The 16,089-nt window shown below is 50.6% G+C and overlaps 1 protein-coding gene across 2 annotated transcripts; it reads left to right on the top strand.

The window, feature by feature from the left end:
- The first annotated feature begins 6 nt into the window (after positions 1-6).
- CENPS (centromere protein S) lies at positions 7-13,210 on the top strand. 2 transcript variants are annotated; one of them, XM_004705438.2, is made up of 5 exons: positions 7-95; positions 5,644-5,767; positions 7,263-7,296; positions 10,719-10,785; positions 12,925-13,210. In XM_004705438.2, exons 1-5 carry the CDS (start codon positions 48-50, stop codon positions 13,066-13,068), a joined length of 417 nt encoding a protein of 138 aa, XP_004705495.1. In that variant the 5' UTR covers positions 7-47; the 3' UTR covers positions 13,069-13,210. The 2 variants fall into 2 exon arrangements, with proteins under 2 accessions (XP_004705495.1, XP_045155214.1); XM_045299279.1 differs by having other exon boundaries at positions 21-95; positions 5,647-5,767.
- The last annotated feature ends 2,879 nt before the right edge of the window (positions 13,211-16,089 follow it).

Genomic DNA, 16,089 nt, shown 5'->3' with positions numbered 1-16,089 from the left:
CGCGGCCCTCGAGGCCTCCGCCTCTTCTGCTCGGGCCGCCCGCCGCGATGGAGGACGCGAGCGCCGAGGAGCAGCAGCGACTCACGGACCAACAGGTACCCGACGCGGCGGCCGGCTGGGCCGCGGGAGGGCGGCGGCGCGTTTCTGGAGACAGCTCTCTGCGGCCTGGCCGCGCCACGCGCCTGCGCGGACCGGCTGCCCCGGGGGGTGCTGGGAGGTGGTTTCCACGGAAACGGCCGCCGGAGCCGGCGCGCTGCCCGCCGGGAGTGCCGCGTGCGGTTTCAGACCCGCCGGGTGGGGTCCGCGCCGTGGGCCACGGTGCCCCCAGCTCCCAAGCCGAGGAGGAAGGAGCGACTGGGCTTTGGAGGGCGGGTCGCACCGGGTCCCGAACAGCTGGAGGGGGAGTTCCGGGCATCTTCGGGGCCCCTTTCTGACTTCGGGGCCAAGCCTCAGTTTCCCCTTCTGTGAAATGGGGATAGCGCCGTGTCGGTCACCCACGGGGTTGTTGTGCGAGTGGAGGGGCAGCTTTGAAAGAGAATCCGTGCCAAGCCCTGGGCTCAGTAGGGGAGCAGAACTGGAGCACTGGCTAGCGAGGAGCCTGGGTTTCCACCCAGCCCTCTGGCTCCGGAGCCCAGACTTCAGATCTGGGTTCCGACCTCGGCTCCGCCACCCATTTACTGGTTGTGTCACCTGAATTTTCTAATATATAAAGTTGGAAAAATAACCACAGCGTATGTCTGGGCTTTTCATTTTTTTAAATCTAGCACCTAGAGCAGTGTGGCAGTTATGAGAACACAGGACAGCTGTAAGGAGATTTGATGCAAGAACCAAGGTCACTTTCAGGGGTTAACTGAGCAGCCTGTGAATGAATGATTTCCTTTCTACCAAAGAGTAAGTCTCAGGAGGTGCCCATCCCCAAAGTGAAAATGTTTTGAAATGTTGAGAACCTTAGGAAACATTGCAAGAGCACCAAGATGCACTTCACTTAGATGAGCAATTGTTAACGTTTTTGTTCAACAAGAAGCTTCAAAATGTCTGTGGAAAAATGGAAGGAAAAGCTCATGGAATGTTTCCGTGAAGTATTTGAAGCTCCCTCATAGTTTGCTTAGCCCCACTCCACCACACCTGAATCACTTGCGTCTTAATCACAAATACCTGCTACTTTAAACGTCCGTGCTTTAGTACGAATCTCCGAAGAACAGGGACATTCTCCTACGTAATCTCTATAAATTATGCATCTAGTAAGTATAATATTGGTCGTCTCATTGCCGAGTGTACAGCACATACTGAAATTTCTCCACTTCTCCCAAAGATGTTACTTGTAGTCATCTCTCTTCATCCGAGTCCAATCAAGAATCAGGCGTGTATTTAATAATGCTGTTTCTCTGGGCCTCTCTAGAACAGTTCTTCACCTTCATCTCTCATTGTTGATGGTTTTGAAGTATCCAAGAGTATAGTGAGAGTTTTAACTCCTTGAAGGCACGTCTGTCTTTCCAGTTTTTGTTTTCTTGTTCTCTGGTGTGGAGTCTGGCTGTCTATTTTGTTGTGTTACATGACATCAAGTCAGTCCCAACCCACAGCAACCCTGTGAACAAAAGAATAAAACATTGCCCGGTTCTGGGCCGCCTTCGCAGTCTTTATGTTTGAGCCCGTTGTTGCAACCACTGTGTCAGTCCTTCTCCTGGAGGCATGCCTCTTTTTCTCGTACCCTCCACTTTGCCAAGTGTGATGTCCTTTTCCAGGGACCGCTCTCTCCTGACAACCTGTTCAGAGTACCAGAGATGAAGTCTCACCATCCTTGCTTCTAAGGAGCAGCCTGGCTGTACTTCCAAGACAGATTTGCTTTGCCTTCTGGTGGTCTGTGGTAGTTACAGCATCTGTTGTCAATTTGAGAGTGAAGGGGCCCAGTCTAGCCTGTCAGTCAGGCCATAGCTTGTTGACCTAATTTGGAGGCGCTGAGATCAATAGCTCACTGGAGGGGGGACACACACTCACTCCCAGAGAGACATTCTTATTGACAAGCCACATGGAGACAGGCTGATGGCAATCAGAGTCTCAGAGCAGAAGGAACCACGTGGAGAACCCTGCCAGTGCTGAGATACCTCTACCACCACTGGATCCACAAGACTTTCCACCCACTGGCCTGTGATCCTCCTGCATTTGGTGTCGTTGCATGTGTTGCGTGAGTCTGAAGGGGAATGTATAGACTGGTACTGGACATATGGACAAGGGCTAGACTGAGTTGGAATGCTTTCTTAATATACAATTGCTCTTGTATATAAAGCTCTTTCTTATACACATATGAGTGTCTCTGGATTTGTTTCTCTAGTCCACGCAGACTAACACATGGTCCATGATATTTTCAGTATTCTTCACCAACACCATAATCCCAAGTTCATCAGTTCTTTGGTCTTCCTTATTAATTGCCCAACTTTCACATGCAGATGAAGCCATTGAAAATTCTATGACTTGGGTCAGACACAACTTAGACTATAAAGAGACATCTGTGTTCTTCAGCACTTGGGCACCATATTTGCCCAAAGCAATACATCATTTGATATATTGACTACTGCTGCTTTGAGCATTAACTGTAGACCCAAGCAAAATGAAATCCTTAACAACGTCAATCTCTTCTCAATGTATCATGATGTTGGCTTTTGGGCCAGTTGTAAGGATTTTGGTCTTCTGTACATTGAGTTGAAATTAACACTAACAACCGCAGTCCTTGAACTTTATCAGCAAGTGCTTCAAGGCCTCATTTTTAACAAGCAAGGTTGTGTCATCTGCATCTTGCAGGCTGGTAATGAGCCTTCCTCTAGCTCGGCCATTGCGTTCTTCATATAGCCAACCTCTCAGATTGTTTTTCAGATGGATTGCAGACACAGCCTGGATGTACACCTTTCTTGATTTTAAACCAGGCAGCATTCCCTTGTTCTGTGTGGACCACTGCCTCTTGGTCCATGTACAGGGTCCACATGAGCACAGGAAGTCTCTTGGAATGCCTATTCTAAAAGTCCCTAATGTGCTATTCATTATGCCTTGGCATAGTCTGTAAAGCACATGTAAATATCTTTCTGTAGATACAGTATATCTGCTTTTAGCCAAGATCCATCTGACATCAGAAATGCTAACCTTTGTGCCCCTCCCTCTTCTGAACCCAGCTTGGATTTCCGGAAGCTCTCGGTCCATGTCTCCTGTTGAATTACCTTCAGTAAAATTGTATTTACATTTGATATCAACTATATTGCTCTCCAATTTCTACATTCTATTCGATCACCTTTCTTTGAAATGGGCACAAATAAGGATCTCTTGTTGTTGGTTGTCCAGGCAGCGGCCTTCCAAATTTCTTGGTAGAGACGAGTGAGCGCTTCCAGTGCTTCATCCGCTTGTTGAGACATTTCAGTTTTTTGTTAAAGGAACCCTGGTAGTGTAGGGGTTACATGTTGGCCTGTAATCCACGGGGTTAGCAGTTCAAAACCACCAGCAGCTCCATGGGAGAGAGACTGGGTTTTATTCCTGTACATAGTTAGAGTCTCAGAAGCCTGTAAGGGGTCCCCCTGAGTCAGCATTGACTCCATGGCAGTGAGGTTGCCTTTTGTTACTGCCTTCAGTGCGGCTTGTGTGTCATCCTTCAACACCATTGGTTTTCCATCACATGCTACCCCTTGAGATGGTTGATCAGTGACCTGCCATTTTGGGTGGGGTATATTCCTCTGTGTATTTCTCCCATGCTTCCTGGATCATTCATGATTTTGCCCATGGAATCTTTCATTTTCCAATCAAGGCCTGAGATGGTTCTTCTGTTCCTTCACCTTGAGGTCAGCTGAGTGTGTCCTTCACTGTTGGCTTTCCAACACCAGGCCTTTGCACCTCACGCTGCACTCCTCCACGGCGTCTCCTGCAGCTGCCCGTGAGATGTTGCGGTCAGCTCTCTGACACGCCGTCATGTCTTCCATCTGCCTTAGCCACTCTAAAACAAAAAGCAAGGTCAGTCTCTTCTGACACCTATTTCTATCGTATGTTGGTCGTTTAATGACTTTTTGCTTTCTTCATGGATGGTGTTCTTTTTCTTTTCTTTTTTGCATGATGTTCTTTATGTCTCTCAAGAGACAATAAATGCTTCTTTTTTTAAAAATAATTTTATTAGGGGCTCATACAACTCATCACAATCCATACATACATCAATTGTGTAAAGCGCATGAATAAATAAATGCTTCTTGATTGAGTAAATCAGGTTGTAAAGATGGACTGATGCTTGTAATTTTACAAGATGCAAAGCAGAGAAATGAGAAGCTCATTCTGCATGCAGTGTAAGCAGGTCTGGGATCTCCCATTCATTCAGCCCGCTGTTCTGGGCACTGGGTACACAAGCAGATAGGGACCGTCCCTTGAGGACCTTATATTCCGGTGATTTAGCTACGCTGTTTTTACTGTGTATAGTATCAGAGAGGGCACTAGCCCAGCCATGGGGGGGTGGGGGACAGAGAAAGCGACCAGGAACCCATGAGCATGTAGAAGGACCCATGTCCAGTACTCCTCCACACAAACCTGGAAAAGCGGGTGACCTTGGAGGGTCCCGCCCTTTTCAAGTTGATGGTCCCTCTGGCCCCTCCTACCAAAAGTCTCAACTTCGCCCTCACCCTGACTTCCAAAACGAAGGGACCTGGCTTGGGGTGTTTGCAGCCCCTCTTCGTCTTGCAGGAAGCCCGGCGGCGTCTTGCAGGAACCCCGGCGGCGGCGGTGGCGTGGTGACTCGCCAGGCTGCCTGCACAGCGAGCACTTGCTGGGGTAGCGCACGCCCGTGTGGCTTCATCTGCCACCAGGTCAGAGAGGAGCTCGGCAGACGTCTGTTGGCACAAGACTAGTGCCGATCTTGTTGAGCACCTGTCTCTTGGGAAAGAGTTTTTTCCGCAGTGTCTCAAGGGAGCCCTGGTGGCAGAGTGGTCTGTGCATTAGCATGTTAACTGCAGTTTGAACTTCCTAGCCGCTTTTTGGGTCATCTGCCCATAGGTTGCAGAAAGCATCAATGGGATACCCAGCTTCCTGCATCATTCATTGTTTTGCCCATTGGACCTTTCAGTATTTCAAGTCAAGGCCTGAACAGACTTCATAGCAATGAATTTGGTTTGTTTTTTGAAAAGCGCTGTTAGGGTGAAGGGGTTGGCTGGCCAGCTTCCGAATCAAAGGAGCCTGCACCCTCCAGAGCCTCTCCAGGGCTGGTCTTGACCTGCATCCTTGGTAAGATGCGGGCCTAGGACTGGAATCTGTCGGGAGCTACTTGATGGCAGCATTTCCCTGTGTTCTCCATACGCCTAGCAGGTTGCCTCTTATTCCGGAGCGATTCAGCAAACCGCCCTGCAGTCGCTGAGGAAAGGGAAGCAGATATTTTGCAGGCCCCAGTGGCCTGCCACTAATCCCCTGCCTTTACCTGACCTGCGTCAGCACCCTTCGCTCTGAAGGAATATTTCCCCAGGCTCAGTGATTGGTGAGGGCACTGGAAAAGGCCCACAGGCAGGATGAGAAGTGCCCGCGGAATTAGGCTGAGGACAGCCTCTCCTTGGTCTCCATTTTTAAATGTGAAAAGCTCCTATTTGCAGCTTTAGCCATGAAGTGATGTTGATTGTCTTCGTTCCTTTCGCCCAGAAGCTAAAGGCCGCGGTTCACTACACTGTTGGCCGTCTTTGCAAGGAGGTTGCAGCCGACAAAGAGATGCAGTTCAGCAAGCAGACCGTCGCAGCGATTTCGGAAGTGACGTTTCGACAGTGCGGTGCGTAGCCACGGCCCTGTGCACTCGGATACATGGGAAGGGACTTCCAAAGAGCGGTGGGAAAATGGCATCGGAAGATGATGGAGTTTTTTTCACCAACAGTGTGAACTCCACCTCCTGTGTCTGTATAAAAGTTTTGAATGCAGCCCCAGAGGTGGAATTTGCCTGGGAGAAATGGGTGGGTGGGTGCTGTGGCATAGGTAAAGGATAGGTAAAGACTATCCTCCTAATAAATAAAGATTTACTTTCCTGGAGGTAAAATTTTATGCAAAAGAACCCAAAGCTAAACCCAGTGGCTCCGGGTCCATTTTGACTCTCAGTGAGCATGCAGGGCCCGGAGTACCGCTCCTTCGGGCCGCAGCCACCTTGTTCTTCCGTAGAGTGGCTGAGGGCCTTGAATTGCTGGCCTCTAGGTTCGCTGCCCAGGGCTTGGCCCCCGGTGCTACGGGGATCCTTATGAAAAGAACTGTGTTGGGGGAGCGGGCAGGGAGGAGGAAAATATGAGGAGCTGATGCCAGGGGCTTAAGTGGAGAGCAAATGTTTTGAGAATGATGCGGGTAACGAATGTACACATGTGCTTTACACAATTGATGTAGGTATGGACTGTGATAAGAGTTGTATGAGCCCCAATAAAATGATTTTTAAAAAGAAGAAAGAAAAGAACTCCGTTTTCCTGTTAGGTTGGCACGAGAGGAGCTCCTGGATGGCACAAACAGGGGAAAGTGCCACTACCAGCCTGCGGTTGGTGGCTCGAACCCACCCCCAGTTGCCACGGAAGACAGTCCTTGTGATCTGCTTAGGAACGATCACAGGCGTGAAAACCCTCCGAAGCGCAGCTCTGCTGTGCACACACCTGGGGAGCCCGGGGAGCCCGCACGGCAGCGGGCGTGCAGTGCGTGCACTGTGCTAGCGCCAGGGCTTCAGCGCCATGGCGGGCTGTGCGGTGCGCTGCCCTGAGTCCTGCAGCAGAAGCACTACTAGACAGCTCGTGGTTTATTCGTGGCATTGGTGTACGCTTGGCTCCAGAGGAAACGGATGTCCTCACAACCCGAACTTGGAGCAAAAACCAAAGTTAAGCCATTTTTAGGAGCCAAAGGTGTAGCCACCAGGAACAGAAGGTTTGCGATACAGGGTAGAGGTGCAAGGAAGGAGAAAGTGGTCATAATGCAGAGAACGGCCAGAAACCCCCAAGCCCAGCCCCCGCCGTCGAGGGGCTGCCTCTGACTCGTGGTGGCCCTCTAGAGCTGTTGAGCTGCCCACAGGGCTGTAGGTCTTTCGGAAGCAGACGCCATGTCTGTCGCCTACAGGGTAGTGAGTGGGCTCGAACCATCAACCTTTTCATTTACAGCGCTTAACCACTGTACCACCAGGGCCGCCCAAAATGCCTCCTCCCGCCTTGGAAAAGTTTGTGGTATTGGTCACTCTACTTCCTGTCCAATAGCGATATCATGCCTCCTCTTCCTGGGAGCTGAAATGTACCTCTTTTCTCTTTCAGACAACTTTGCAAAGGACCTTGAGCTGTTTGCCAGGTGGGTAAAGGACTTGGTGCTCGGAGGCTCTGTCTGTGTACCTTCGATTGAGACTCCATCTGCCGGTGTATTTCAGGAGCGCCGGAGCGATTCCGTTTGGCATGTTTGGTGGAGGCTCATGTCTAATTGTGACGCTCTGGAGAATGTAATGCCTGCAGTAATCACATCAATTCAGGCTTGATTTGCCATTTTCTGAAGTTTTCCAAGTACTTTCTGTGAAAGAACAAACGTTACTCAAAAAGGGGGGGCGGGGCGCCTACATCACGTCTCGAGGCCTCTGAATGTGTGCGGTGTGCGGATTCGAGCCGCGCTTTCTGGGGTGGGCAGGAAGCTTTGTAGAGGAGGGCACAAAAGGCAGTTGCCCCCGGGTCTGGGCACGCTCCCTCCGGGGTCGCATTGCCTCCGCTGTGCTGGGGTGACATTGTGTTGGCAGCTGTAATTGCTCACAGGTGCACAGACAATGACAGCCCGTCTCCAGTCGGGGCTCTCATTTGCCACGTTTGTTACAAGTCAGACACACTCCTTGAAAAGTGGGCGACTTGCTTTCAGCTGGCGAAGTGAAGCGTTAGCTTTTACAGGTGATTTATGCTCATCTCTTCAATTAGTACCTGAGGTAATTGAAAACAGTTGCAACAAATTGCTTTTATGAAGCAATTTGAATGACTAAGGCCTGAAAGGGCGAAAGCTTTCTAATTTGCTCCCACTCCTGATTCGGTGCCAACTTCTCCCACACCCCACACTTTGTACCTTGCTACGCTTGCCTCTTTGTTTCCCAGATGAATATGTTGAATGAATTAAAGCGCTAGGTTCTCAGAGGGCAGGCTTTAAATCTGTCCTCTCCCCGTGCAGATGAGCCCCTCAGAACCGCTCAGTGTCCCCCAACTCGGCCCTAAGGGCTCAGACAGGACAATGCGATGCTGCTGGCACACCTGGCTGGCTCAGGGCATACTTCCGCGTGGCCCATTGTCCCCCCACGTGTTGCCATCCCTACGTCAGCGGTGGGGAAAGACAAGGCACATTCTTACATACTTTGCTAAAACTTCAAGAAATGAAAGTGAAATTGGGACGGTTTAGCCTGTGGCAGTGGAGCGCTCCAGTACTCCCTTTGACAGTGAACGTGAGACGGTTGGTTTTCCCGTGCTGCACTGGGCGGGAGGGTGGTGGGGAATGGTTGTCTCGATGTCTGTGGCAAGCTCCACAAGGAATAAGTTAACCTGTAAGTAAAAGGGTGTGGGTGAAAGCTGTTGGGGGCTGGGGGCCAAGGCGGGGTCAGGCAGTTCAGTAGCCGTATTCTCCCCGTCCACGCGGGAGACCGCGGTCAGTTCCCGGCCAGTTTACCTCGCGCACAGCCCCTGCCCATCCGACCGTGGCGGCTGCGTATGCCTCTGACGCTGATCAGCTCTTGGTGCGGCTTCCACACGGAGATGGACTGGGAAGGAGGAGCTGGTGTGTGTCCTTGATCAGCAGCCATGAAAACCCTGGGGGTCCCAGGGCCGTCTACAGCCAGCCACAGGGATAGATGGCTCAGAGCTGGGTCCTGTTTGGGTTCGTGGCACACAGCTCGGTGGGTGGCAGCTCACAAGAACAAGGGACATGTCCATTCAGACAGAGCAGCCTGATGGTGACTGAGCCTGGGGCTCTCTATAGCGTATCCACGGGCCAGTCGGGCAGTCTCTACCCCAGGACACCTGTGGGCCTGGTCGTGTCCTTCTGCTACTCTGTCACCTTTTTACTTCAGAGATGGCTGTTAGCAGAGTGTCCAGCTTGATTTGATGATACGAGCACCAGGAAGAAGATAGGTAGGATTCACTTGGCAGGATTACGAAGTGGAATTTCAGTGCGGTTTTGAACCCAATAGGTCTTTGTTGAGGACTGACACTGCGCTGACCTGCTAGGCGTTTGGAGAACACAGGAAAATGCTGTAGCTCCCAACAGATTCCAGTCCTAGGCCCGCATCTTACCAAGGATGCAGGTCAAGACCAGCCCTGGAGAGGCTCTGGAGGGTGCAGGCTCCTTTGATTCGGAAGCTGGCCAGCCAACCCCTTCACCCTAACAGCGCTTTTCAAAAAACAAACCCTGGTGGTGTCGTGGTTACACGTTGGGCTGAGATCTGCGTGGTCGGCGGTTGGAAAGCACCAGCAGCGTCTCCAGGGACAGACTGGGCCTTCTGCTCCCACGAACAGTCTCGGAAACCCACAGGGAGTCACGATAGGGCAGCAAGTTTTGGTGTTTGAGCTCCTGGCTGGTTAGGGAGGATACAAACATGAACCTGACCTGTCTCTTGTTTGTTGGGAATGAGAAGAAAGGTGTAATCAGAGTAATAAATGATTGAACAGAGCCTGTTTCCTCAAATTACCTTTTAAAACAAACCTAAGAGGACTGGAGTGAGAATCTGGGCCCCTGTTGTGCATAAGAAACAGATGCTGGTTTACAGTGAACCCTCGTTTATCACGGTTAATCGGTTCTAGACCCTACCGTGATAAATGAAATGCCGCGAAGTAGGATTCCTTATTTGTAAATCAAATATTTTCGTAGTTAGAGCATAGAGGACATGAAAAAACACCCTTTAGTCACCATTACACTCGTATTACCCAATTTATTAAACGAAAAAGGGAAAATACAGTAAAACATTTTGGACGTTACAATTATCATTTAGTATTTATTATATTATTTATGGCATCAAGCGTGTACAGTATGAGCCAATCGGTGGCAGTAATGACAGAGCATGCGCTGTTACGCAAAAACCGCGATAGAGTGAAGCCGCGGAAGTAGAAGCGCGAAGTGACGAGGGTTCACTGTATATGATATTTTTGGCTCTTCTTGGGCCCTGTTTGGGGACGAGCAGGAACTGGGGAGTCAGCATTTTCCTGTAGAGGCCCTTGCCTGGAGGTTCATCCTTGGGAGAAGCACCTCAGGAAGGTGGCCCGAGGGGGCGTCAGACAGTCCGTAGGAGAACCCAAGGAACAGGTCCTGGGAACGTCCCACGTTCTCTTTGAAGCCCCTGGTGCGAGCGAAGCTAGGTTCCTGCAGTGCGTGTCCACTGAAGCAGAGGCCTTCTTGGCACCACGAGGCTCTGGCCGTTTTCTCGCCCGCTCCAGCCGTGCCCTGCGGTGTCACGGTGACCGAGCTAGTCCGGGTCGGAGGAGTTGTAACTGCTCAGGCGCCTTTCTTGTTCTTCAGCCACCCTTGGCCCTGGGGCGGGCCGGACAGACGGCTTCTGCTCTTTGTCTCGCTCACTCCCCACTTAATTGCCATCTTGGCTGGTGACGTCCCTCATTTTTGTGCCACTCTTGCTTCGTGACCTCCGCCTGACTAGAGGGGCTATTAGAGAGCCTCGCTCCTTGGTAGTCTGACAGTGGACTTCTGTTTTTCATCAAAACTTTAAATAATCCAGTGTGTTGGATTGTTTCTGCCCTCTCTAGACATGCGAAGAGAAGCACCATTAACACGGACGACGTGAAGCTCTTAGCCAGGAGGAGCAGCTCGCTGGTGAGAGATGGATTCCTTTTCTCGCTCCCCTTTCCCATCAGAACACATTATCCCAATTAATCACGGGGAGCCAGGGAGCGTTAACCACTGGAGGGGGCGAACCATGCAGACCTGCCGTCATTTATAGCCCTGCTTTCAGGATGATGCATCTTGCAAAGCCAATTTGAAATTTTCTAATCAGCACTCTCCGGACATGGTGATTTGCCTTTTTCCGGAGATCTCAAACCTTTGTCCCGCCTTCCATCTGCAGCGTCATGTCAGGGACAGGTCACGGGCTGGAGTCTGGGAATAGGGGTTCTCTTCCGGTGCCCACGAGGAGCTCCTCTGACTAGGTGTGCACAAAGGGGACACAGTGCCTGCCTTTTCAAAGAAGGGACATTGGAAAGGAGCACAGAAAGTCTGTGTGCTGAGCCCTCGCTTTGCAGTGAGGACAGTAGGCGGGTCCAGGCTGATCGCTAAGCCAGTGAACTCTCCTCCCCGTGACAGGAGCTCCCCAGGAAGGGGCTTGAGTCTGTTTCCCGGTCCACCTGCCGTGCCTGGCCCAGAGTCCCCAGGTGCTCCAAGCGTTCAGTGCTGTTGGCTGAGCACTTCCCAGGGTGTAGGGCACTTTTGTAGCTGTGACTTAGCACGTGTTGTTTAACTTTCACAGTCACCCCCAGAGCATGTATTTGTGTCCTGGGCCTGCCTAAGAAAATACCGCAAACCAGGTGGCCTTCAACAACAGAAATGTATTTTGTCGTACAGGAGCTCTGGAGGCATCGTGGTTACACCTTGAGTTACTAACTGTAAGGTCAGCAGTTCAAAACCGTCAGCCGCTCCTCGGGAGAAAGATGGGGATTTCTACTAACTTAAATATTATAGTCTCAAAAAAAAAAAAAAAAAAAGAACTATAGTCTCAACAATTGAGTTATTGGATTGTATGACAGACATATGGATCAGGTGCCAAAAAAAATGTTTTAAAAAGTTATCGTCTCAGCAACCCACTGGGGCAGTTTTACCCTGCGCTGTAGTCACTCTGAGTCAGCATGGACTCTGTGGCGTGCGTTTGGTGTTGGTTTTATTCCATCACAGCCTGGGAGGCTGGAAGTCCAGGAGCCGGGCAGGAGCAGCTCCGTGCTCTCACGGCTCTCAGGGAAGCATCTTTCCTGGTCTTTCCCAGCTTCTGGAAGCCTCAGGGTGGTTTATGGCTGCACCACTCCAATTTCTGCTGCTCTGCCTTCACATGCCGTTTCCCCTTTGTGTCTGTATGGGTCTCTCCTGTGATAAGGACCCCAGTCAGCAGATTAGGGTCCGCCATGCTCCAGTCTGACCTCTTCCTAACTAATGATAACTGCAAAGACCCTCTATCCCAGGATGCTCACACTCTGAGGTTCTGGGTCCAGCCCAGCAGTCTCAGCGGCACCACTTGCCGCTCAGGAACTGCCCCGAGTTCAATACGGAGCTCTATGGGGGAGTAGAGAGGTGCACCTCCCCTGCTCTCCCAGTGCCCTTCAAGGTTTCCAGGCATGTGATTCTCCAGTCAAGTCGCGGAGGTGCGTCCTGGTTCTGTGCAGAAGTGGAGAAGGCATTTGTCACCCCTCCCTCAGCCCTCCTGTCCAAGGGACTGCTCAGTACAAGTCTTCTTAACGACAGTAACTGGGACGTGGCCTGACTGCTTGTTTACTTCAGAATGTTGTTTTATTTCGGACTGTTTTTTTCCCCCCATCTGACCCAACCTCATTACCAAAGAGGTGCAATTGGCGAAGCCCTCCTTGGTTTCAGCCCTGTGTCCCGGTACCTGGGACGCACCGTTGCTGCTCAGTAAGTTTTGCTGCACAAGCGAAGGGTGGATGCAGGGTGCTTAGGAGAGCGTGCTTAGCGCCGGCCTGCCTTACACCAGCTCCCAGTGTTAACTCCTGATTGAATGCACTACGTGGAAGATAGGAGTAGCAGCAAGTTCATGTTTATGAACTTGCTTTTTTGAAGTTGTCTTTTTCAGGAAAAAGAAAAGTGATGTTGCATGTATGTCGGAGACTTGTAACCCAATTTTATGTACCAGATTCTTTGGGTAGGAATGATGGGGAAGGCTGTAGGTTTTAGTTTGAGAACAATAAGGCGTTTTTTTCAATCAGGTACAAATACAGTTCTTTGTTTTTTAAGCTGAAATACATCACAGAGAAAAATGAAGAGATTGCTCAGGTGAACCTAGAGCAGAAGGCGAAGAAGAAAAAGAAGCCCGAAAGAGGAAACCAGGAGTCGGCGGAGTTGGTGGCGGAGGCCGAAGCCGTGGAGTGTGAGGGTTAGCCGTCGACAGCCGCCGCCTTCAGCAGACCGAGCCCGGGAAGGCATGGTTTCACAAAGTGGGAGTGGAAGTCCTGGGACCGCGTGTCCTACAGTCTTGTCAGACACTGACTTCAAAAGCAAATTAAAAGGAGAGTGTTGTTAACCCTTTCATCCCCTGGTTATTTTCCACCTTGAATGTTTGTGGATGTTGTATGTGTTCGTTAGTGGAAGTCATGCTGAATCAGGATCATCCTTTTGACACATACTATGCCAGACGTGTGTGTCCCTCGTAGCTCTGGGGTAGGATTCTATGGTACACACCTGTTAATTCTGCATGCTGTGGGATACATATGCCCCTCTGGACCCTACACTATCTTCTAGACCCCTTGGCAGGTATATTTTTTAGGGCATCTGAGAATGCAGTATTTGCATGAACCTGGAGTCACCACGAGGAGGGTAACATTCAGGTAACGCACAGGAACCTGAAAAGACACAAGGCTCATTTCCCAGTTAAAAAAAAAAAAAAAAGAAAGACAAAAAAGTTTTGTAAACTCAGCTCACCAGGCTGCATCACCTCACATCAAACCTGGTAAAAACAGTAATTTGTGACATAAGCCCATTTCTTCTACCCTCCTGAGGGCTGCGTGCGCGCTCAGTGGGCAAGCTGGTGCCTAGGAAGCCCAGAGGAGGAGAGCAGAGGTGGGTGCTGTCTGTCCAGTGGGTGCTTGGAGGAATGACCAAGGTGCGTGTCTCAAGACATCTCCAGTGTCGAGTGCACTAAAAAGGCCTTGTCTTTGAGTGTTTTCTGTTGGAGAGTATTTTGTTAAAATTAATGAAATTGTGGTAGCAGTTGAAGATCAACTTCTTATAGCAAAAATAAAAAAGATTGTGTGTGTGTAATTATATAAATTTCCAGGTTCAATGACACTCTTAAAAGGTTCACACCGATCTACATTTACATTAAACTACATTGATTGCGCTCTGCCGAGGCGGTTTTACGCCTGCATCAGCTGTGATACGGTGTGGATGTGTGGCAATGGTTCTTTTCGCTTGGGGCGGGGGACGTGATTTTCCTGGAACTGCCTTCGTGTGACATTCCCCTGGCTTCGTTGTTACTACACTATGGTTCTGCCGGGCCATGATGGAATCCAGGACTACCCCGCTGTTCATGTGTGAGATGCTTCCAGGAGCCCAGTGCTGGCTGCTCTGTGGAGTCCCTTTGAGGCCCAGTGTGTGCCTCTGCCCTGAGGGGCCATCTGGGCAGCAAGGGGCCCGGCCTGAACACAGCCCCTCCTGTGTGCCAGGCACAACCCTGGGAGCTCCGGTGAATGTTCACAACTCTTCTCAGGAGAGGTTGATTGTCAACCGAAGCTTGCTAAGAGTCACCAGTACCCCCTGCCCCCAGGTCCCAAGACTTGGTTAGTAGTCATGGTGCATCTTAGAATAATATATGCCACCCAGGCCCCAGTCTGGCCAGCTAATGACACCCGGCAGTCTGACTCAGAACTACGGCCATCCAGTTCAATGTCATGACGTCAGGGTCTGCACTAAACAACCCTTTGATCATGATCATTGCAACATCTGTGTCAAATCAGCAAAAGGAAAGGTTTCGCACCTCAGCTGTGTGTGAGCAGTTTCACTTTGGGACCCGCTTTCTTTAAGCCCTCATGAGGAGGAACTTATGGAATACATAGATGCGGTGGGCTTTCCAGAGCCCCCCCAGGTCTGCATTTGCCCCCTCATTTTGCAGCTGCAGGAACATTCTGAAATGTTACATTCTTCTCAGGTAGAAAGGGTTGAAGCTACTTCCGGGATGTGGTGGGTGTGACTACGGAAGTGAGTAGAAATCATCATGGTGCATCCTATTCCTGGTGCGGTTAAGAGTTGGATTGCAGCCGCTCGGTTGGCAGTTGGAAGCCACCAGCAGCTCCTTGGGAGAAAGCCTGGGCGTTCTGCTCCTGTGAACAGTTACCGCCTCCGAAACTCATGGGGTTGCTGTGAGTCAGCATTGACTCGATGGCAGTGAGTTTGGTTTGTTTTGGGGGTTTTGGTTGTTATTTCTGTAAATTTTGTTAGCTCCTAAAACTCCGTATCTACAGTGGCACAAGTTTCCTGATGGGAGGTTCTGGGAGCAGATGAGAACTTTGACTTTCCCGTGCTCTGATGTTTGTTCGGCATGTTGATGCATGTTCTGTTTGTGACAGGACTTTCTACTCCCGCCAAGAGTCGCAGTCTCAGAAACCCAGCGTTCTGCCCTGTCCTGTGGGGTCGCCCCGGTCAGAACGGACACGATGGGAGGGAGTTGCGAGAGTTTGTCTGGTAGCCACATGCTCTTGGAACTCATTTCCCAGGGAGACAACAGGGGGGACCAGGCTAAGTGAGAGCTGACTCCGCTCCCTTTGCTCCCGAGCCAGGTGGTGGTTGATTACGCTGACCCATGACCATTCCATCTTCGGTGACATGTGACCAGCCTTGCTTCCCCAGAGACCTGAGAGCCCATCTGATTTTCCCTGGACCTACAGATGGCGGGCCACCAAAGGAGAGAGGTCTTGGAAATGTCTGCTAGCTTGTAGTTTGCGGCAGCTTACACCTAAAGCATTTGTTCTGTTGTTAATAATAACAGTACCTCGAAACGCCTGAAACAAAGAGATGTAGGTTCACTGTTCATTCCTGCTGTAATCTAGAGCCAGGGCCATTCCAAAGTGTTCCTCCTGTGCCCAGCAGCAGCTGGAATGCGCTGGAGAAGGGCTGTACTGGCTTTCAACAGCTCAGACTAGAAGCAAGTGTCTTAGAAAGGTTACCTGGGCGTGCGTGTTCTTTTTACTGTGATAGACGCTGTAAAGAGCCCTGAGAGGTCATTTAGCTCAGCCTCCTCGACAACATAGGAACAGCTTTTTCCACCTCCCCGAGGCATGGTTTCTTAGGTGCTGTTGAATTCCTCCAAGTACAGCGAGCTCATCACCACACCAGGGACAGACCACCCTCTCCACTGTTGGACACTAATTGTTAGAAGATTCTTCCATAGATAGAGAGAAACGTTTT

Source organism: Echinops telfairi, unplaced genomic scaffold (genome assembly GCF_000313985.2).
Source record: "Echinops telfairi isolate 266 unplaced genomic scaffold, ASM31398v2 ScPeMD7_7457;HRSCAF=8495, whole genome shotgun sequence".
NCBI classification, from domain to species: Eukaryota; Metazoa; Chordata; class Mammalia; order Afrosoricida; family Tenrecidae; genus Echinops; species Echinops telfairi.
This window is presented reverse-complemented; position numbering and strand designations above follow the sequence as displayed.